This window comes from Phascolarctos cinereus, unplaced genomic scaffold (genome assembly GCF_003287225.1).
Source record: "Phascolarctos cinereus isolate Bilbo 61053 unplaced genomic scaffold, phaCin_HiC Scaffold_3;HRSCAF=262, whole genome shotgun sequence".
Classification (NCBI taxonomy): Eukaryota; Metazoa; Chordata; class Mammalia; order Diprotodontia; family Phascolarctidae; genus Phascolarctos; species Phascolarctos cinereus.
In genome coordinates this window covers 35,243,316-35,265,070 of record NW_027555736.1, presented here as the reverse complement: position 1 = coordinate 35,265,070, position 21,755 = coordinate 35,243,316, and the positions used below count along the sequence as shown (strand labels likewise).

The window sequence follows — 21,755 nt, the reverse complement described above, 5'->3', positions numbered from 1 at the left end:
TCTCATCATGAGTCCTTTGTTCCAGTCAAATTGACCTATTTGTATCTCCAGCAATTAGTACTGAGCCTTGTACCTGGTAGGTGCTTAATACATATTAAGTGAAGGAATAAGCTAAGAACACAAGGAACTAGTCTCACTGCTGTGTGGCACGTGGGGTGGGTGTAAACATGTGTGTCGGGGTGGGGTATGAGTCCGTGGCTTCTTTCCCCAGGGAGTTGTCACAGATAGTATCATAGAGTCATCCTGCACCTTCTGAGCCAGCCAGTGCTTTGGAATCCTTCGTGCAGAATCTCTAAGTAGTGGTATTTAACCTCTTCTGGGAGGCCTTCAGTGATGGCAAATTCACTACCTCACAAAGCATCGATTTTTAGTTTTCAATGTCTCTCCTGGTTAGGAAGTTCTTTCTCTAGTAAAGTGAAACCTGCCTCAGTACAACGACATTTCTGATAACAAGAGCTGGTTGACAATAGGAAAGGGATGCCTTGTGAAGTAATGAGCTCCTTTGGTTGGAGGTTTTCATGCTAAACTGAGATGACTTCCATGTAGGGAGGCTGTAGAGGTGATTTCTCAGGGCCAAAGGAAGGAGCTTGGATCAGCTGACCTCAAAGGTGCATTTTGGCCCCACAATCCCACTGTCCTAATCCCATAGCCCAACTCCCAAGATCTCCCCAACCCAAGCAACCAGATTTTATTGAATCCAATAACAGATGAAAGAAACATTCACCACATTCACATCTTTACTTGGTTTCCACTAATAAGACTTTTGACAAAATTCTCAAGACCAGGTATTTCATACACCATTGTTTCTGTCACTACTCAAAGCAACCTTTGAACAGCATGTGAGTAAAAACCAGAGGAAAGAAACATCTTTAGTAATTGTTTCTTATAAAACAGTAAGAGTGCAGATCTAGGGGGGTAAAGGGAGGGTTAGAAGATATAGCGGAAAGGGGGGGTATCCTCACCTTCCTGTCTTTCTGGATTCTGTTTCGAGTGTCAGATCCACTGGGTATATGGCAGACAGAGAGACCCTGGGCACACTCTGTAAGGTGCAGACTTTTTTTCAACAGATAAAAAGAAGTTCTCTCCCTCCCCCCCTCCTCTCCTCTCTCTCTCTCTCTCTCTCTCTCTCTCTCTCTCTCTCTCTTCTCTCTCTCTCTCTCTCTCTCTCTCTCTCTCTCTCTCTGCCTCTTTCTCTGTCTCTCCTCTCTCTTTTTGAAAACACAGAAATGACATCACCTTCTAAGACACCCCAGCCCTTACAGGACAAAGTTCCTTTTGGTGGACATAGTCTGCAGGGTGAAGTGGGGGGTAGAGAGGTGGCCAAGGACCCTAGGGTGGAGAATAGTTTTGAAAGAGAGGAGGCAGGAATAAGCCGGCAGTCCCCAGAACACAGACGAAGATGAATATCCACAGAAAGAGCCTGTCCACTACCATGGCCACATATTTCCAGTCTTCGATGACCTGGAGAAGGAAGCATCAAACGAGAAGGGAGAAGGAGAAAGAAAAAAGACTGGTTAGAAGCATTTAACAGTTTGATAGTGATCACACTAGGAGTTTTCTTACTCAAACTCTCAAATGCATATTACTAGTTAATGTATATAAAGTGCTTTAAATACAGTAGAACACTATGGAAATGTCAGTTGTGATGAGATGATGATGGTGACTACTAATTAGCAGCGGCTGCAGCATAAATCTTCCCAGAGCTGATTTTTAGAATGTAATCTCCTTGCAGGTAAGAATGATTTCATTCTTTGTATTTGTACCCACTAGTGTCTAGCACAGTCCCTGGTCCATAGTAAGCACTTACTTAATCAACATTTACCATTTGATCGATCGCTATTTCTTTAGTGACCATGAAGAGTTTTTGGAAAGAGCACCTCACTGCTAAGTTTGGAACCAGGAGTTCTGGGTTCTAGTCTAGTGTGCAGATTTGGCTAAGTCAGCATTGTGATGTCATAAGTAGGGCATTAGTTCTAGAGGCTGGGGTCCTGGGTTTGAATTCTGGTTCTATTCCTACCTATGTGAACTTGGGTAATCTACTTCCATTCTCTGAGTCTCAGTCTCCTCATCTGTAAAATGAGGGGTTTGGATTAGGTGATCTCCAACATCCCTTCTAGTTTAAGAAGTCTAGAGTCAAATAATCTCTTCTGATTTCTCTATATAAATAATTTCTTTTCCTTAGGTGCAAGGATTCAGCTGATCCACAGGTCTTCTGGACTCCTAGGCTGGTTCTCAGTCCACTGTGACATGAGGCCTCTGGAGTTGTTATTATAGCAAATGCTTAATAAATCTCTATTAAATGAATTGAGGAATCGATCAGTGAATAGAAAATGTCACTATCAGAGAGAAAGGTCAGTCTATGTAAATAAAAAATATTCTGAGTTTAAAAGAATGAGTCATTCTGGTGTCCAGGGAGCCTCCCATTCTCTGGACCCTTTGCCCTTTGTATCAGCTCCCACTTGCCTTCATCTGAAATCCCAGAATTGGCCAGAAAGTCCAGAAGGAAGATTTCAGAACTGACGAGCTAAAGGTGTCCACTGGGATCATGCAACCCTGCATTCCTTCAACAGGCACCTAGAAATTCTAATGCTCTGTTTACTTTCTAGGTCAACCCCACAAAAAGGAAGAGCTGCTGTTTCTCACACTTATACAACCAAACATACATGCATGCATGCACAGGCACATACGTGAACCTGCACACACATGCCCAAATGCGCCATCCTCTCTGAACTCTCTTCTTAAATACCTCCCCATTTGGAGATGTTCCTGGGGTTAAGGATGGAATTGTAGTCTGAACATCTCTTGACTCCCTGAGAACCCTTTACCCCCTGTACTTTGGGGAAAAGTTAGCTTAGAGTAACAGAATCATAGATCTGAGCTGGAAGAGGCCTCAGAGGTCATGAGCTGGAAGAGACCTCAGAGGTCACATAGCCCAACCTCCTAATTTTACAGGTAAGGAAACTGAGGCCTAGGAGGGTTAATGATAATAACAACAGTGGCTTAGTATTTATAGATTTTACAAATATTATCTCATTTTATCCTCACAACAATTCTGGGAAGTAGAATGTTATTATTATCCCCATTTTACAGATGAGAAAGTTAAGTGACTTACCAAAGTTTACACAACTAGTAAGTATCTGAGGCTGAATTTGAACTCAGGTCTTCCTGACTTCAGGCTTAGAATTCTATCCACTGTACCTCCTAGCTTAGCTACTTCTAGTGATCTGCCCAAGAACACACAGGTTGTTAGTCAGGATTTGAACCCAGGTCCCTTGACTTCAGAGCCAGTACTTTTTCCATCGTAATTCCCTCCCCCCTCCTAATCACTGAATATTAGAAATAGAGAAGACCTTAAAACATAGGTTAGGGCTGAAAAGTCCCTTAAACACAGAATGTCAGAGCTGAGGGGGGGGCCTTGGAATGTAGAATATTAGATGTAAGAGGAAAGTTAGAACACAGAGCATAGAAAAGTCAGAGCTGAAAAAGATGTTACCACATAGAATGTCAGAGCTGGGAGGGTCCTTAGAACAGAGAAAGTCAGAGCTGGGAGGATCCTTAGAATGTGGAACGTCAGGGCTGGAAGGGTACTTAGAACATGCAGTGTCAGAGCTGGGAGGGTCCTTAGAACAGAGAATGTTAGAGCCTCAGTTTCCTTGATAAAATAAAAAGATTGAACTATATAAGAAGGTCCCATCCAGCTCTAAATATTATGAACCTATGAATCTCCTCACTTTATAGATGGAAGGACTGAGGTCCAAAGACTAGAAATGATTTGCCCCAGGTTAACTGAGTGAGTTAGTGACAGAAAGGGACTGGGACCTAGGTCTTCTGTCCTTCCAGTTCAGTGCTCTGGAGTTTTAAAAATGTCACAGGCATTCTGTGGTTCCCATCTCTCAATTGCTGATACTTTATTTGCCCCAAAATAAAATGTTTGTCTTAGTGACTTTTGGCTTTCCCCTCTCCTAGTCTTAGCCAGACTAAGCTATATATGACAGCAGGTCTGCAGGCCAGCAACTGCCCTTGGTGTCAGAGTTGTGCCTAGGATTGAGTGACTGGGGCTTCCCTTCAGGGTGCCCAATTTGAAGGGGGCAAAGGGAGATACTTCCTCCCCAAAATGATCAACCCCAGGCTGCTTCCTCCAGCATCTCCCTGTCGAGGTATCACTCTTCTGGGGTCCATGTGCTGACCTCTCACCCTTCCCTCCCTCCTCCCCATGCCCAACTCAATTTGGCCTGGTTACAAGCACCCCTATTTACAACTCTGCCTCGTATTATGTGAACAGACCTGACTGATCTTTGGCAGAGACAGTCTTAGCATCTATAGTGTGGAGAACAATGGACCCTCCTATGCCATGGACCTGTTTTCAGGAGGCAGCAAATTAGAGGCTGCTGCGTGTACACAGGCTAATTAAGTTTCAAATTAGATTTTGGACATCTGGAACAAGTTCCTATTCATAAGACTTGGTAGGGCTGCCACATCTTTCTCCACACTAAGCTATTTTTGGTTCTCATGAGTTTCTGTTTGACAGCACTGAATTCAAAGTGGGGCGTGTGTGTGTGTGTGTGTGTGTGTATGTGTGTGTGTGTGTGTGTGTGTGAGTGCACACTATTTATATACAGTAGAGATCACAGAGAAGACAATATTGAAGGAAAGAGACACAAGCTATAGTTACTTAGGGAGGCAGGCTGGCACAGTGAAAGGCATGCTGAATTTAGAGTCGGAGGGTTTGGGTTCAAATCTCCACTCTGCTGTGCCCTTGTACAAGTCACTCCTCTGTGCCTCAGTTTCCTCATCTGTAAAATGAGAGGGTTGGACTGGATGGCCTCTGAGTTCCCTTCTAGCTCTATGGTCTATGTGCTAGATAAGCTAGTGTGAACACCTGAGTCCAGCAGTGACTTTGGGAAGGTCTGGGAAAGGGAAGCACAACGCCCTTCGCCCTCCATTTCCTCCCCCTGGGGTGAGCTGACTTACACATTGGTCACTATCGTCACTTTTCATGTGGTCTGCTATGAAGCTCACACCGTCGATGGCTTCCTGCACCTCCGGCTGATACCTCTGGGAGGACCTGAAGTGGGAATCCTTCTGGCCCCCAGAGCTGTCGGCGGCAGCTGCTGTCCTTGGTGCTGAGGTGGGGTTCACAAAGTACATGGAATTCTTGTAGAGGTTGCCTGTGCTGGCATGGTGGGGGGATTCGGACCTGTTCCTCTGGCGCTGGTCAAACTGGGGCCTCATGGGGTTATTCTCTGGGCGTTTCATGAACAAGAAAGTGGGCAACCTCTCAAGGAAAAGTAGCTTGACCCAGGGGGCCATTGTGTGGGTGCTGGGGGAGCGGTGGTGCACGTTGAGGACACATACGCTGGTGACGATGGAGAACGTCACTAACACCATAGTGAACATGAGGTACTTGCCAATGAGGGGGACATCCAAGGAGGTCGGGGGCACGATTTTGGAAATCAGTAAGAGAAAGACAGTTAGGGCTAGCAGGACCGAGATGCACAGTGTCATCTTCTCACCGCAGTCCGAGGGCAGGTAGAATACCAGAATAGCCAGGGATGTGATCAGCACACAGGGAATGATGAGATTGATAGTATAAAAAAGGGGCTTTCTCTTGATGATAAAATCATAAGTCACGTCCACATAGCTGGGGTCCAAGGGGTTGACTGTCCTCCGTCCAGGGAGTTCGATAATGTCCCATTCTCCACTGGGGGTGAAGTCGTCCATGGTGGCTGTGGGTGTCTTGAGGACCATGTCAATTTCGGTGTGGTCATAGGTCCAGGATCGGAATTTGAGTGTGCAGTTCTGTTGGTCAAAGGGAAAGTGCTTCACTTCAATCTTGCAGGCGCTCTTGTAGATGGCTGGGGGCAACCAGAAAATGCTGCCATTCGAGGACACCACAGCATTGGTGTACACAGATACTTCATAGGTGCCATCGGCACTGAGAAGAAGACAGGGGAGCAACAAGAGAAGGAAGGATGGGTGAGCAGGAGGAAGAAGCTCAATCTGTCCCAAACCCAACTCATTCAATTTGCCACCCCTTCTTTATGCTTGCATCGCCAGTGCCTAGCACAACACCTGGCGTGCGGCAGACACTGACTTAGTCAATACTTGCCAGTTGGTCGATTGCTATTTGTTTAATGACCATGGAGGATTTTTAGGAAAGAGAACTTCAGTATGAGATCTGGAACCAGGAGATCTGGGTCCAGTCCTCTCTTTCTATCTGACACTAATTGGTGTGTTAATTTGTGTGATGTAATAGAAATGCACCAATAATCGCAACACTCTGTCTAGGTAGCCCCCATTCTGGTTATCCGATTTTGTAAACTTAAATATAGGTGTGCATAAAAGATGGGCTAGCAGTCCACTCGTGTACATGCTTCAAGTCCCCACCACCCACATCCAATCAATTGCCAGCTCCTGCCAATTCCACCACTTCTCTTGATTTTCTCCCCTTCTTATGCCCACACAGCTGCCACCCTAATTCAGGGCCCCACCACCTCTTGCATGGACTATTGGAATGGCCTCCAAATTAGTTGCACTTCATCCAGACTCTTCCCTCTCCAACCCATTCCCCTCCTGGCCTCAGTTTTCTCAAATTAGGGAGTCGGATTTCATGACCCCCCAAGATGCCTTTATAAAGGCCATTTTACAAACAATACCTGGTGAACTGGTGCTTAATGGGAATATCAGGGATTAGAAAGTGAGATAAGAGCCATAAAATGTCACAGCTAAGAGAGACCTTAAGCCATTGAAGTCAGAGATGGGTGGGGTCTTAGAATGGAGAATTCTCTGAGCTGGGAGGGACTTGGGCAGTCTGGGAGGTGGTGATGCCAGTCAGCTCTAGCACAGATGAGACCCTTGGCATAGAACTGCTCTCGTGGGCTCTGGCCAACCAGTGACTCCCCTTCCTAGCCTTGCCTTGGGTCCCTGCCCTGGTTATCTCACTTACTTGTTATAAAGCACAATGTCTGGGAGCCAGATGCGCTTTGAAGGGATCCTGAGGATCTTCACGCCTTCATACTGGGAGGAGTTCCAAGCCAGGCGGTAGTCTGTCCACTCCTGGGGGATGGGGTGGGGTGGGGAGAGATATGGAATGCACATTTAGAGTGGGTACCAGAATACAAAATGGCAGAGCTGAAAGGGATCTTCGTGTCAGTTAGTCTAGGGATTCTTTGGGCAGTCTGGTGAAGCCTATGGACCCCTTCTCAGGATCATGTTTTTAAATGTGTCAAATGAAATACTGAAGATTAGTGAAATACAGTTACTAGAATAATTGTTTTTGAAAAATAAGTTTATGGACCCCAGCTTAACCAACACTAGCCCCATCCTCATCTCTTTTACAGATGAACAAACTCTTGTAGGCTCAGAGGAAAACATGGTTAATCAGTGTCCTGGTTGGATTATAAGACAGGAACCTGAGGTTCAGAGAGAGAAAGCTGTGGAATACCCTCCTGTCCAGTCTTTGCTCCCTAGGTGGGGAAGCAGAACATTGGAAATTAAGCTATGCTAGAGACAGCAGTAATTAACAGACTTGGGGAGAGAAAATAAGCCTAGGCAATGGGATAGGGGAGAAAGGTCATGGTCCAAAGAACTAAACAGATGGTTGGGCCCAAGTTCAAAACTGGGCTTAGAGACTTAGGTCCCTAGGGAGTCAGGCACTGAGTCAGGAGCAAAAAGTTTCAAAGCTGGGGGGAGGGTGCGAATGGGGTCTTTTAGGCTGCAGTCCTCTTGGAGGCCCACTGGCCATGGCTTCTGCTTGCTTGAGGACACCTTAGTATCCAAAAGCCCTGGCTCTACTTACCTGTTTCAGCCAGACATTGGTGGTCATGATCTGCTCCCGTTCATTCTAAAGAAGGAAAAGAGCAGTTATGATCTCCTTGGCTCAAAATGAACACTCCTTTCTCAAACTGTCTTAGCTGCTTTATCTAGATCTATGCTTTGTGCCATTATATTCTGCCTTGTATCAAGTTTGTGTACATGTGATGTCTTCCCTATTAAGGGCATAAACTCTATGAACTTTCGTTTTTCCATCTTTGTGGCCCCAGCGCAGAAGACAGGGGCTGGCATATACAATGCTTTAAATAACTGTTTGTTGAATTAAATTGACTTGAATTGGATGCATTGGCTAGGATTTAGCATGGCATACTACCAAGAACTCTGGGTTTGGAGTCAAAGGACCTATAGCAAAATCTTGGCTTCGCTTGAACACTTTGAGTGACCTTGGATAAATCACTTGACCTTGCTCAGCTTGTTTCCTCATATGTAAAATGGAGCTATTGGACTAGATGGTCTCTCCAAGATTCTTTCTAGTTCTGTCTATGATTATATGATCCTATTTTTCTTGGGAACATAAACGATTCCTTCTTTGTGGTTACAGGGAAAGAAGTTGGCTTCACAGAACTCTGGGAAAGAATTTTTACAACCAGTGTCTCTGATAAAGGCCTCATTTCTAAAATATATAGAGAACTGAGTCAAATTTATAAGAGTACAAGTCATTCCCCAATTGATAAATGGTCAAAGGATATGAACAGGCAGTTTTCAGAGGAGGAAATTAAAGCTATCTATAGTCATATGAAAAAATGTTCTAAATCACTTTTGACTGGAAAAATTCAAGTCAAAATGACTCTAAATCACTATTGACTGGAGAAATTCAACTCAAAATGACATCACACCTATCAGATTGGTTAAGCAATAAAACAGGACAATGATAAATGTTGGAGAAGATATGGGAAAATTGGAATACTAATGCGTGGAGTTGTGAACTGATACAACCATTGTGGAGAGCAATTTGGAACTATGCCCAAAGGGCTATAAAATTGTGCATACCCTTTGTTGCAGCAATACCACTTCTAGGTATGTATCCCCAAAAGAGCATAAAAATGGAAAAAGGACCTACATGTACAAAAATATTTATAGAAGCTCTTATTGTGGTGGCAAACAATTGGAGATTGAGGGGATACCCATCAGTTGGGCAATGGTTGAACAAGTTGTAGTACATGAATGTAATGGAATACTATTGCGCTATAAGAAATGATGAGCAGGCAGACTTCAGAAAAACTTGGAAAGACTTATATGATGCTGAGTGAAGTGAACAGAACCAGGAGAACATTGTACACAGTAACAGCCAAGTTGTGAGATGACTGACTTTGATAGACTTGGCTTTTCTCAGCAATACAAGGATCTAAGACAACTCCAAAAGACTCATGATGGAAAATGCTATCAGAGAAAGAACTATGGAGTTTGAATGCAGATGGAAGCAGACTATTTGTTCTTCTTTTCCTTTGCTCTTTTGTTTTATTACTTCATTCTCATGGTTCCTCCTGTTAGTTCTAATTGTTCTTTACATCATGACTAATGGGAAAATATGCTTCATATGAATGTATAAGTAGAGCCTATATTAGATTGCATGCCGCGTTGGGGGAGAGGAGAGAAGAGGGAAGGGGAGAAAATTTAAAACTCAAAATCTCATGGAAGTGAATATTGAAGACTAAAAATAAATAAGTTATTTTTTTTAAAAAAGTTGGCTTCAAGCCAACTGCCAGGGTAGGATGCCCTTCAATATGACACAGAAGGAAGGGGGCTGGCTGGATTTTTCTAATCCTTATAGTGTCATTTAAGCCACTTTGCTTCTCTGAGACAATTCCTCTTGCTGAATTTTGAATGTGACAAGCTATTATGAACTAGTGAGGTATGGATACCAGACCTATTGTAGAATTTTAAGACAAACATAATTTATCTGAGCATAGATAGAAGATGAGAATTTGATTAATAACCATAAGCTAAGGTGGAGTCATTTGAAGAGAGGATCAAAAGTCTGAGCCTAGAAAGATGAAAGTAGAGAAAAGGGAAAAGACTGATTTCAGAAATAAATCCTGTAAGTTTGAAGCTGGAAGTGATAGACATTACAGTTGCTATTAAAGAATAGTCTAGTTGAGTAGGGGAACAGATTAGAAGCAGAGAATTAGGGAAGCCACTCAGTGGATAAATTAGTTTGGCTGAGGTATCATGCCTAATAAGATATTAGTCAAGAAAAGCTTGGATGAATTCGGCTTAGCCATGGAACACTCAATTTAGAAGCTACATCATTAAAGAATGATAGTTTTTATTTTTTTTATTGACAGTTCCTGAGAAAGAAGGAAACCAAATTGTGAACCTCCCTGAGTACACATGTCTCCTAGCACCTACTCTCCAAAATAGTTCCTGAGTGAATCAGTTCGAGTGTAACTGAGGTTTATGTGTGGATTGGAATGTGTTTGTTATTCATGATTTGCTTTAATAGATGAGTACTTGTTATATTATCATTTTTATTATTATTTCTTTTGCTTTGTTGTTAAGTATCAATGACCATGTTTAAAGTCTAAAATAGATGCTGTTATGAGTAGCTGTTATATAAATAATGACTGTATCAGTGACTTGCCCAGGGTCACACCGACAGCCAGGGGCAGAGCCAGAGGCAGAACCAGGATTCCTGGTCCCAAGACTAGTACTCTTTTCCTCTGTACTCTAAATGTTACCATTCTTAAGTGCGATCTTTATTACTTAGGACCCTAAAAGCCATCTAGTATAACATCCTCACTTCTCAGATAAGGAAACTGAGGCCAAGTGCTAGTAAGTGACTTGTCTGAGGTCACCCAGGGAGTAAGATAGCATTTGAGCTCATGTTCTCTGCCTCTTCCATGCAACCTCCCTTCCTTGCACCAAAGTGATTTCTTTGGGAATACATCTCCAAAATTATAATAGAACTCAAAGAGAAAGTGTGACTCGACCTCCAGTTATTCTTTACTTCACACACAAGGATTCAGCAACACACTGAGGTCCAACAGGAGAAAGTGAATTTGGAGGCAGCTTCTTCTGCCCTTGAGCTCTTGTGGAAACCCAGCTGACTGCAGCTTACCGGGGATGATGGCCAAAGGCCTCAGGCACTGCTTTGCTCTTGCTGTGTGTGCCTCCCTTAACCAATTAGACCATGTCAGGGTAGCTCTGTAGCCTTCTGCCCCTGAGCCAAACAAGCCTTAAGCTGAAGCCCTTACTAGAGATGCAGGGAGCCCAAGTGCCAGCCCTGACTGATCAAACTCTCAGCTCATCCCTGATAAGATTTAATTGGTTCAGCAAACTAGGGATTGACTGAGAAGGAAGCCAAATGCTTGCTGTTTTTCTCCAGGATTCAACCAATTCACTGCCCGTTTAGTGATCTGTGATATGCCCCCGAGCTTTCTGGGACTCACTGGCAGAAGCAGAGGCAGGAGACATGATCTATCTTCACCCCAGCTCCCTGCCCAGGGTTGGCCTCAGGCTGTGGCAGCCTGTTCCAGACCCTGGGGGGTGCTGCCCTGAACTGTCTGAAGCAAGGAGCACACTGGCAACATTTTAGCCTTCATCTAGCTCATCCCTTTTATTTTCTGATGGAGAAACACAAAAGGAGCATAAAATCAGCATTCAGTAATAGTATCTAACATTTTACAAAGCCGTTTAAAGCTTGCAGAGCAGCTAGGTGGCAAAATGGACAGAGTCCTGGACTTAAAATCAGGAAGTCCTGAATTCAAATCCAGCCTCAGATACTTACTAGCTGTGTGACCCTGGGGAGTCACTTTCCCCTGTTTGCCTCAGTTTCCTCATCTGTAAGATGAGCTAGAGAAGGAAATGGCAAACCATTCCAGTATCTTTGCCAAGAAAGCCCCAAAAGGGGTCACAAAGAATGGGACACAACTGGAATGATTGACCAAGAACAATATTAAGGCTTCTGGAAAACCCCTTTCTCTCTATTATCTTACTCGAGCCTTTCAACAATAACAGTAACAGCTACCATCTGCACAGGGCTGTAAGTTTTGCAAAGCATTTTACATAATTATCTCATTTGGCCCTTACAACAACATGTGATTATTCCCATTTTACAGAGGAGGAAACTGAAGCTGAGACCACACAGCTGAGTTTGGCAGAGGCACCATTTTGAGCTCAGGTCATCCTGACTGCAAGTCTATTATTCTATCCACTACACATACCACCTAGCTGCCTCCAGTGAAGCAGAAACTCTTTCTAATTTCTCTATTTCCTCAAAGCCAAAGACCATCTTTCATTTCATTCTAGCACCTACCAGGTACCTGGCACAAAGTTGGCACCTTATACATATTTGCATTAAGTGACTTGCCCAGGGTCTCATCTTGTCATACAGCTAGGTATCAGAGTTGAAGTCCAGAGGTTTCACCAGACTGCCTAAAGGGTCCAGGAAATAAGAAAGGTGAAGGAACTTCGGGATAGAAGCAGTTTGGCATAATGGATAACAAACTGGTCTGGAAGTCTAGAGACCTAGGCCCAAATTCCCCTTCAAACATTTAATTATCTCTGTGATCATGAGCAAGCCAATTAACCTTTCAGAGCCTGTTTTCTCATCTGTAAAATGGAAATAATAATAACATATCTTTTTACAAGGTTTTTTATGAAGGACATATTTAGCAAATCTTAAAGCAATGCTTTACATTGGAAAAGTCAATGGGCTTTTTGACAATGGAAAATGGAATACAATGGAAAAAGTCAATATTGAAAGAGTTGGGGAAAGACAAGGACATTGCTGCATTGTTGGTGGTGCTGTGTGAATTGGTATAATTATTCCGGAAAGCAATTCAGGATGATGCAAAGAAAGTGACTGAAATGTCCATCCCCTTTGACCCAGAGATTCCAGCACTAGATATATACCCAAGAATGTCACTGACTAGAAAGGTATCGTAGACACCAAAATATTTATAGCACTACTTTTTTGAAATAACAAAGAACCAGGAACAAAGCAGACATCCATCAGTTGGGGAATGGCTAAACAAATTGTGGCCACAGATGTAATGGAGTATTACTGTGCTGTAACAAATGATGTGTATGATGGCTACAGAGAAGCATGGACAGATCTATATGAATTGATGCGGAGTGAGGGAGGCAGAACCAAGAAAACAATATACACAATGGAAATGGGACGAACAAACACACACGTGAAATCAAAAGTGAATGTAATCAAATTGTGAAGATCAAACGAGACTTGAATGAAGAGAGAGGAGAAGACACCTCTCTAAGAGAACATTGGATGAGTAACAGCAATATTGTAATGAGAATCAGCTGCAAAAGACTTGGCTACTCTGATCAATACAATGATCCCTGACAATTCCGAAGGACTCATGATGAAAAATGCTCTCCACTTCCAGAGAGAGAACTGATGAACTCTGACTGAACATCAAAGCATATTTTTTCACTTTATTTTTCTTGCCTTTTTTTTTTTTGCAACATGGCTAACCATGAAAATGTTTTGCACGACTTCATATATATAATGAGTATTGGATTTCTTATGGTAGGGAAGGGGGTGGGAAGGAGGGAAAGAATTTGAAACTGAAACTAAAAATTTTAAATGAAATAATAACAATTTTTAAAAAAGGACGTCTCTCCTCCTTTATTCCTTTGTAAAATGGAGGGGGTCAGCAAATGTGGGAGATTGTTTATAATGTCAGTTTTTTTCTATGGGTTAATTGGTTTTGTAGAATTTACTTTTTTCTTCTTTCTCTTTTTAAGCAAAAAATTTGTTACAAGAGATGGCACTCTTGGAGAGTAGAGTAGAATGGATACCTAGGGAAATGTAGGCAGTGTAAAAACATAAGATATAAATAAAATCTATTGAAAATTTTAAAAAGGGGAAAAGAACTACACAAATGAATGTTATTATTAGATCAACCATAACCTCATTGTCAGACAGACAGTCCATGAGCATTTATGAAGTACCTCCTATGTGCCAGGCACTGTGTTAAGTGCTGAACAGAGAACAAGAATGTACATGTGAGATAAGGCAAGTAAAGGCAATTTGGTGCATATGGTGGCATGCGGATCCTCAGGGACCTTCCCTTTTGAATCGGTCTGGAAAACCTCCTCTCTAGTCAGAGCAACCAGTAAGTCATGTCTGGTGTGTGTTCCCTGGGTATATCTTGTGATGCCTTCTCTAGGTAGGAGAGTTGCCAAGAGTCCCAGGATAGGAGACTCTGGTCTTTGAGAACCCAGTACCCTAGGTTCTATTTGCTTCATGTCTGAGTTAACGTTTCTGAGATTATTACTTAACCCCAGGGTATGTCCAGTGACTGCTCATTTCTCATTTTGCAGATAGAAAAGGAAGCCGAAGTCCAGACAGTTGGAATGATTTTTCCCAAGGTCACACAGCCAATTAGTACCAGATCTTGGACTAGAATCCCTAGCACGTGCTCCCTACTCAACATTCCCCAGGCATAGAAGCTCTACGAAACTCCTAAGAAGAGCCTCCTTTGGTTGGATTCATGACCTGTTTTAGAAGGCTAACAAAACCCAACTCTGCCCACCTCCATCCCTGGCTACCAAATGCCTGCTAGCCTTAAATACAGACAAGAGACACAATGGACTGAGTGCCCTCTGGAGACTTACCACACTTATGAGCTGGGCCAAGGTCACTTGCAACTTGATAGACACCAACTGGGAAAAGTTGGCAGCTGGGCGAATTAAGTTATTATACCTAGTCTTGTTCAGAAGAAAATCCATTAGCTTCTCTTCCGCATTGGCCATTTTGCAGTTCCCTGGAAAATGGTACACAGTGACAAGTACATATGCCAAATCCAAAAGCAATGTCTATTGGGCCTGCAATCAAAATAGCTCACATTTCTAGAGAGCTTTAAAGACTGCAAAATTTATACTCTCATGTCATTCTCATTGTGCTCCTGTGAATTGGTTGCAATTCAAACTCCCATTTTAAAGAAGAGAAAACAGAGGCTCAGAGAGTCCTAGTCAATGGTAGAGCCATAACTGTGAACTCCAGGATTTCCCCTATACCCTATACCCAGCAAGCTTCTGGAAGTCATGGTCTGCTTTTGAACTGTATCTCCCTATCCCCAAGAGGTGCTCACAATCAATAGGAGATGAATCAATATAGTTGCTTGGTGGGGAGGCTGAGGCAGATCCCATGTACTAAGGCTGGGGGTCCTTAGAACGAGAGTCACCTTCAGGACTGTTAACTAAAAATTCTGTCCCTTGGGGCAAACACCAAGAAGGGCTTCCTCAAATCAAATTTATTTGTCATGGTGATGGTGAGGGTGGGGAGAACAGACCTGGAGGAGAGACCTCTGGCTCTATGGGAGGAAAGATCATGGATGTGAGACACCACTCCTGAGGAAATCTACCCACAGGGAATGAGTAGGAATAGGAAGGAAGCTGCCATCCATTAGTTTCCTATTTTGACTAATTATTCTTGCTAAGCTCAGTAGTTTCCATCTGCTGAAGGAGTACCAGTACTATTAGCACATTCTAAATTTCAGTGCCCTTGGGCAAAGCCCTAGTTGGCTTGTCCTAGTTGTGGCCCTGTCCCTTGGTGGGCACCCTTAAAAGTGGGCACTAGATTAGTAGGGCTGGAGGAGTGACCAAAACAAGCTGGTTCAGGGAGAATTCTCATCCTTTCCCATCCTTTTGCCAACTCACTGCCTATTTAGAACAGATATAATATTTATCAACTCTTGAAAAATTCTTCCAAGTATTTCCTTACACTTGATGTCTCCATCCCTGATCAAGTGACCCGAACAGAGGAGTTCTTGAGTCAGCCAGACTGCCTGGAGGTTCTGCTGACTTTGTGCAGACACTAGGCCCAGCTTGCCCTGGGAAGGCCAAGGCTCTGTCTGTCACCAAACTGGGATGGAAGGGGTGGGACTTTCCCTTGGGTGGACAGACAACACAAAGTAGGAAGAACAATGGATTTGAAATAAGTAGACCTGTTCCAGCAGGTCTGTGCGACCTTGGGTAAATCACTCTACCTCTCTTTACCTTGAGTGAAATGCAGGAGTTTGGACTAGAAGATCTTTAAGAGCTTTTTCATCTCTAGGACTTTTGATGCCAAAAATCCTTCCTGAGATTCTTGTAGGCCACCTTTCCCACTGCTCCGAGGTCACAGATATCCAACTGCAATCCTTCTGGTAAGATGGAGGACTACTAAGTCTTGCCATGAACTCCACTACTGGCCTTGAAGGTTCTCCAGACCTCCAAACCTTACTTACCATTTGCCCTGCTGATGTACCCTTCAGAACCTCGGGCACTGCCATCTGATCTTCTGAGGCATCCTGATGGCCCCTGAGTCTTGCCATCTACTAACCACTCAGATCTCTGAGCCTTTCCATTTTCCCTGCATGTGGACCCTCCTACATCTTATTATGTGCCCATTTGAGCTCTATAAGAGCAGGGACTGGCTTGTTTTTTACTATTTGTATCCTCAGTGCTTATCAAAGTGCTTGGCACACAATAAGCACTGAAAAATGCTTTTGTATTCATCAGAAGATAGATAGATGATAGATGGATAGATAATTGATAGATAGGTGATAGATGGATAGATGGATGGATGGAGGATAGATAGATGATAAATAGATGATAGATGATAGATGGATAGATAGATGATAGGTGATAGATGGATGGATAGATGGATAAATAATTGATAGATAGGTGATAGATGGATAGATAGATGGATGGAGGATAGATAGATGATAAATAGATGATAGATGATAGATGGATAGATAGATGATAGATGATAGATGGATAGATAGATGATAGATGATAGATGGATAGATAAATGATAAATAGATAGATGATAAGTAGAAGGATAGATAGATGATAGAGGGATAGATAGATGATAGGTGATGGATGGATGGATAGATGGATAAATAATTGATAGATAGGTGATAGATGGATAGATAGATGGATGTAGGATAGATAGATAGATGATAAATAGATGATAGATGATAGAGGGATAGATAGACAATTTATTAAGTTATTCCTTTGTGCCAGACACTCTGCCAAGTGCTGGCAAATACAAATACAAGCTGAAAAAGGACCCTATCCTTAAGGGAGCTTGCATTTCAATTGGAGAAGACAGTATCTACAAGGAAATAGGAAAGGTGGGGGGAGGGTCCCCATATGAGGGCAAGGCTTCTGGGAGGAGGTGGAAAAGCCAGGAGAGTGAGGAGTGGGGCCAGGGAAGAAGTGAGCATCTTGGGAGTTCATGAGATGGTGGTCCCAGCCAAGGACTCACCTCAGAGGAGAGGGCCACTGGGTGGCGCCATAAACCCCTAGAGGGCAGGGATCCCCTAGTCCCCTGAACAGGGCTTTGCATGTAACTGTTGGCAGCCCAAAGGTGATGAGTTGGCCTGGATGGCCATCGTGGTCCCTTCTAACTCCAAAATTCTGTGATCCTGGGACCAAGTGGGCTGGAGTGAAAGGATATTCTTCGGGGTCCTGTGCTGTGGATGCCTCATCACTGTCTGCTTTCTGACCTCTCTCTGGCCTTCCTGGGCTCCCTTTGACCAGCACTCAGCCACAGTGACCATCACCTGGCCCCACCTTTTCTTCTCTCTATAGGACACAGAGGCAGGCTCCCCCATTGCCTAGGACTCATGGCACAGACTCGACTCGGGCTGATCTAACCAGAACAGGTAGCTTTGCCACAAAGGATGCTCCCTTACAACACAGCTTAGTGCTCTCCGTGCCAGCCATAGGGAAGAGTTAGTCTCCTCTCCAATAGCCTTTCACTCCTCTGACTGACCTCTCCTTTGGTCACTGTGACTTGTGTAATGTTCCTATTGGTTCTTGGCTACTAGGTGGTAGATCCCACCAGGAGACTTAGAAGGAGCATTGCCCAAATAGGGGTGGGCAGCCGCTCTGCTGTATCACTGCTGTCCTTGGGGTCAAGAGAGACATGGGTTGGAGTCCTGGCTCTGCTCTGCGACTGTGACTCATTGAACTTTTTAGAACCTCAGTTTCCTCATCTGTAAAATGGGGCCAATAATACCCATAACATGCCTCCTTTGCTGGGTCGCAGTGAGATTCAAATGAGAAATAAAGCATTTTGCCGATGTTAAATCTCTGTCTAAATGTCAGCTCTTATTAATGTGTGTAAAGTGCTTTGTAGACCTCAAAGCTCTATGCAAATGCCAGAGATTATTATTATCTACACTCCAAGCTCATGTAGGTCTAATTTCTAATCTGAAGGCACCTTTCCATGTGTGGCAGCCCCATGGTCTTTGCAAGACCTTAGCAGAACCGTGTAGGGACAAGACTTTAAGGGAGGTAGGCAGGTCTCTTCTTCTCCCCAGGTTTCCTAGAGGGAAATTTGGAAAATGAGAGCTTCTGAATAGGGGGAAGAAGAGCTCATAGGTTCCTATAGCACTTAGTGTAGAGCTTGACACATAGTAGGTACTTAAGGAATGTTTGTTGAATTGAATTGGAATGAATGCTTACTATTGGGTGGCACCCTAAGTCTACGAGGTGAAGAAATACACCCTCAGAGACCTGGAGCTGGAAGAGGCCATCACCTCCAGTTCCCTCGTTTTGCAGGTGAGGAAACTGAGTCTGAAAGAGAGGAAGTGATTTATCCAAGGTTATATACAGTAGCAGAACTGGAATCTGAGCCCAGGTTCTCTGACTCCAAACCCAGTGCTGTTTTCTAGGTATTCTGGGCTTGGATAATAAAAGCAATTATAATTATTATGGTCATAATGACTAACATTTATATAACACTTTCAGGTTTTACATACATCATCTTCTTTGATCCTCACAATTTCGTTGCTAGGTTTAGGGGACTGTTGGCAGAACCAGCCAGACTGAGCCTTCTGAGAGGCATTGAGGGGACCCCTGAACCCCAAAAGGGATAAGTCTCCCCCTTGCTGGTCTGATCCATGCAAAGGACACCACTAGATGTCAGTAGCAACTAAAAAGAACTTGGGTGTTGTGGTTTAAAGTACCTGGAAGGGCATCTTTGATGTTAATCATTGATTAATCTCAGTTTCCCCTTTCATTTTGTGGCCACTCTAAATGACCTTGGCCTCATACTCTCCCAAGACTGGTCAGGAGGCCTCCTCAGAGGCCCTCAGGGAGCCAGCTGTCTTTCTTCAGTCAGATCAGAAGATATTGGATACAGGGCCATCCTGTATTTAGAGCTGAAAGAGAGCTCAGAGGTCCTGCACCATTCTACAGATGAGAAAACTGAGGCCCAAGGAAGTGAAATGATTTTTCCCAGGTCAGCAGAGATGCAGGATTTGAACCCAGGCCCTCTGACTCCAGTATCAGTACTCTTCTTACTGGACCTGCTTGACCCTCTCTGGTTCTGGAGACCACAGGTCCAGTGCCCTCTGTACCCTTTTCCTCCTGTCCTCCACCTATGCATTCAGGCAGAGACCTTTAAATGCAGACCAACTTTCTCCCCACCCCTTGTCTGTCCCATTCCAGAGCCTGGATTTAGCACTGCATAAATTCCTTTCTACAAAAAGAAGAGATAACCTGTTTTGGAAGGTAATAATAACAGTACTTTAAGGCTGACAGGGTGAAGTGGGAAGTGTTGATGTTATTATCCCCCTTTTACAGGGAAAGGAAACTGAGTCAGAGGGAGAGGTAAAGGGAACTCCCCAAGGTCACAGAGATGGGAAGTCCATTAAACTGTCTAAAAGAGAGAACGTTGGGCCAGAAGCAACCTTAGAACACAGGGCAGAATGTCTGAGCCAGAAAGGATATGGGAACACTGGACACAGTGTGTCAGAGCTAGAAAGGAGCTTAGAAAACAGGGCAAAAGGGAGCTTAGAACACAGGGCAGAATGTCTGAGCTGGACAGGACATTGGAACACCGGACACAGTGTGTCAGAGCTGGAAAGGAGCTTAGAACACAGGGCAGAAGGGAGCTTAGAACACAGGGCAGAATGTCTGAGCTGGACAGGACATTAGAACACCGGACACAGTGTGTCAGAGCTGGAAAGGAGCTTAGAACACAGGGCAGAAGGGAGCTTAGAACACAGGGCAGAATGTCTGAGCTGGACAGGACATTGGAACACCGGACACAGTGTGTCAGAGCCGGAAGGGCGCTTAGAACAAAGAACAGGGAATCTGCAATTGGGGAAGGGCATTAAAACATAGAATAGAAAATGTCCAAGCTGGAGAGACATTGGAGGTTACCTAACCTGTGCCCATCATATGATGGAGAAGGAAGCAGATGCAAAGGGCTGGATTCTTATAGCCAGTTGCATTTTCAGACCAAGGCTGTGAGAGTTCTGATTGGGTCTCGAGGGGATTCTGAATTCTCTCCACCCCACCCCGTTCCATCCCCCCATTCCCCGAAGGGCCCCAGAGGGAGATGCAGACAAATGATTCTCACTTTAGTGAATTTCTCCATGACATGTGAGTGGATCCTGGGGGAGGATGGAAGAAAAGCTCTCCTGTCTGAGGACCACCCTCCCAGCTCTGACATTCTATGTTCTGAGGACCCAACCACCTCCACATTTCAGCTTTGGAAGGGAGAGGCTTTCCCCAAAGGTTTTTTCATTAAGTGATTTTGTCATCTCGCTTAGGGACAGTTCATGGGAAACCAGAGCTTTATAACTCTAGGATAAAGGGTCAATTTCCTTTTTTCTTTGACCAATGCCTGCTTTCAGGATGCTGTCTGTGCTTGACCCAGCACTTGAAAAAGGAAAACTAAGCGAATCAAGCTCTGACCAGAAAGGTTTGGCAAGGAACACCCCACCCCCCATATCTAAAACACTCACAGGGAAGGAGGGAAAGAGGGAGTGTGGGTGTGGGAAAAGATAATCTCCCATTACAGGGGCCTGTCAGTTCAGCTCACAAGTGTAGATTTTGAAGAGACAGTGGGGCAAGGTCTCTCGTGAAACCTGGGTTCCATTTCTGGATCTCACATTTATAGCTGAGGGACTGTGAGAGAGTCAATTCACCTGCACTTCCTCTTATGTCCAACAGAGAAAATAACAATTTCTATTTACCTCACAGAGTTGTTGTGAAGAAAATCCTTTGTAAACCTTGAAATGCTTTAGAAATATAAGTTACTAGCCTCCAAACTCCAGCTCTAAGATTTACTAGCTGTGTGACCCTGGGCAAGTCCCCTCACCTCTGAGTTTCACAATGCCTAGCACATAGTCAGCAACCAATAAATCAGAAATCAGATCTCTCTCTGTCTTTTTATGTCTCTGTCTCTGTTTCTCCCTCCCCCTCTCCCTCCTTCTTTCCCTCCTTTTCTCTCCTCTTTCTCTTCTCTCCCTTCCTCCCTCTCTCCCTTCCTTCTCTCTTCCTGTCTCCTTCTTTCTCTCCTCTCTCCCTCCTCTCTTACTCCTTCTCTCTCTGTCTCTCTCTCTCTGTGTCTCGCCCCCCCCCCCAATAAGGTAATGATCTCATAGGGTCAGTGTAAGAAAAGTGACTTATAAACTTTAGGTCATAGGATTATGAGTTGCTGTGGTCATTACCCACAATATCAAGCGACTTAGTGAAGAAAGTGCTGAGCCTGAAATCGGGAAGACCTGGATTCTAATTCTGCCTCAGGCACTTAGTAGGCATGTGAACTCTGAGCAAATTGCTTCACCTGTTTTAGCCTCAGTTTTCTCATCTATAAAATGGGAATGATAACAGCATCCATCTCAAAGGTCTGGGGGAAGATCAAACAAGATAATGTTTGTAAAGTGCTTTGTAAACCTTGAAGTGCTATATAAATGTGAACTATTATTGTTATTATTATTAACATTATTTTATTGGTATATTATATAATATTATATTATTATAGCTATTATTAATGTTATTTCAATTATTACTATTATTCAAGGCTGAAAGAGCACTTTGGAGACAGCATGTGCCCCCAAATCTCTGAAGCTGGTCTCTCCTGGGGTTTCTCCCAAGCTTCGACTCTGGTCTAGTGGGTATGCCCTCCCATGGGTGATTCACTCCTGGCCATTCAGTGTCTCTTCCTC

The 21,755-nt window shown here is 43.9% G+C and overlaps 1 protein-coding gene across 1 annotated transcript in view; it reads right to left on the bottom strand.

Moving 5' to 3' along the window:
* Positions 1 to 1,150: 1,150 nt before the first annotated feature.
* Positions 1,151 to 21,755, bottom strand: part of CHRNB4 (cholinergic receptor nicotinic beta 4 subunit) — a 21,193-nt gene continuing 588 nt past the window's right edge. Inside the window, exons 2-6 of the mRNA XM_020975992.2 lie at positions 14,416 to 14,564; positions 7,799 to 7,843; positions 6,947 to 7,056; positions 4,972 to 5,935; positions 1,151 to 1,461 (exon numbers count right to left, since the gene is read on the bottom strand). Coding sequence (XP_020831651.1) covers positions 1,330 to 1,461; positions 4,972 to 5,935; positions 6,947 to 7,056; positions 7,799 to 7,843; positions 14,416 to 14,564 — 1,400 coding nt within the window. The 3' untranslated portion in view covers positions 1,151 to 1,329. The remainder of the gene's footprint in view (positions 1,462 to 4,971; positions 5,936 to 6,946; positions 7,057 to 7,798; positions 7,844 to 14,415; positions 14,565 to 21,755) is intronic.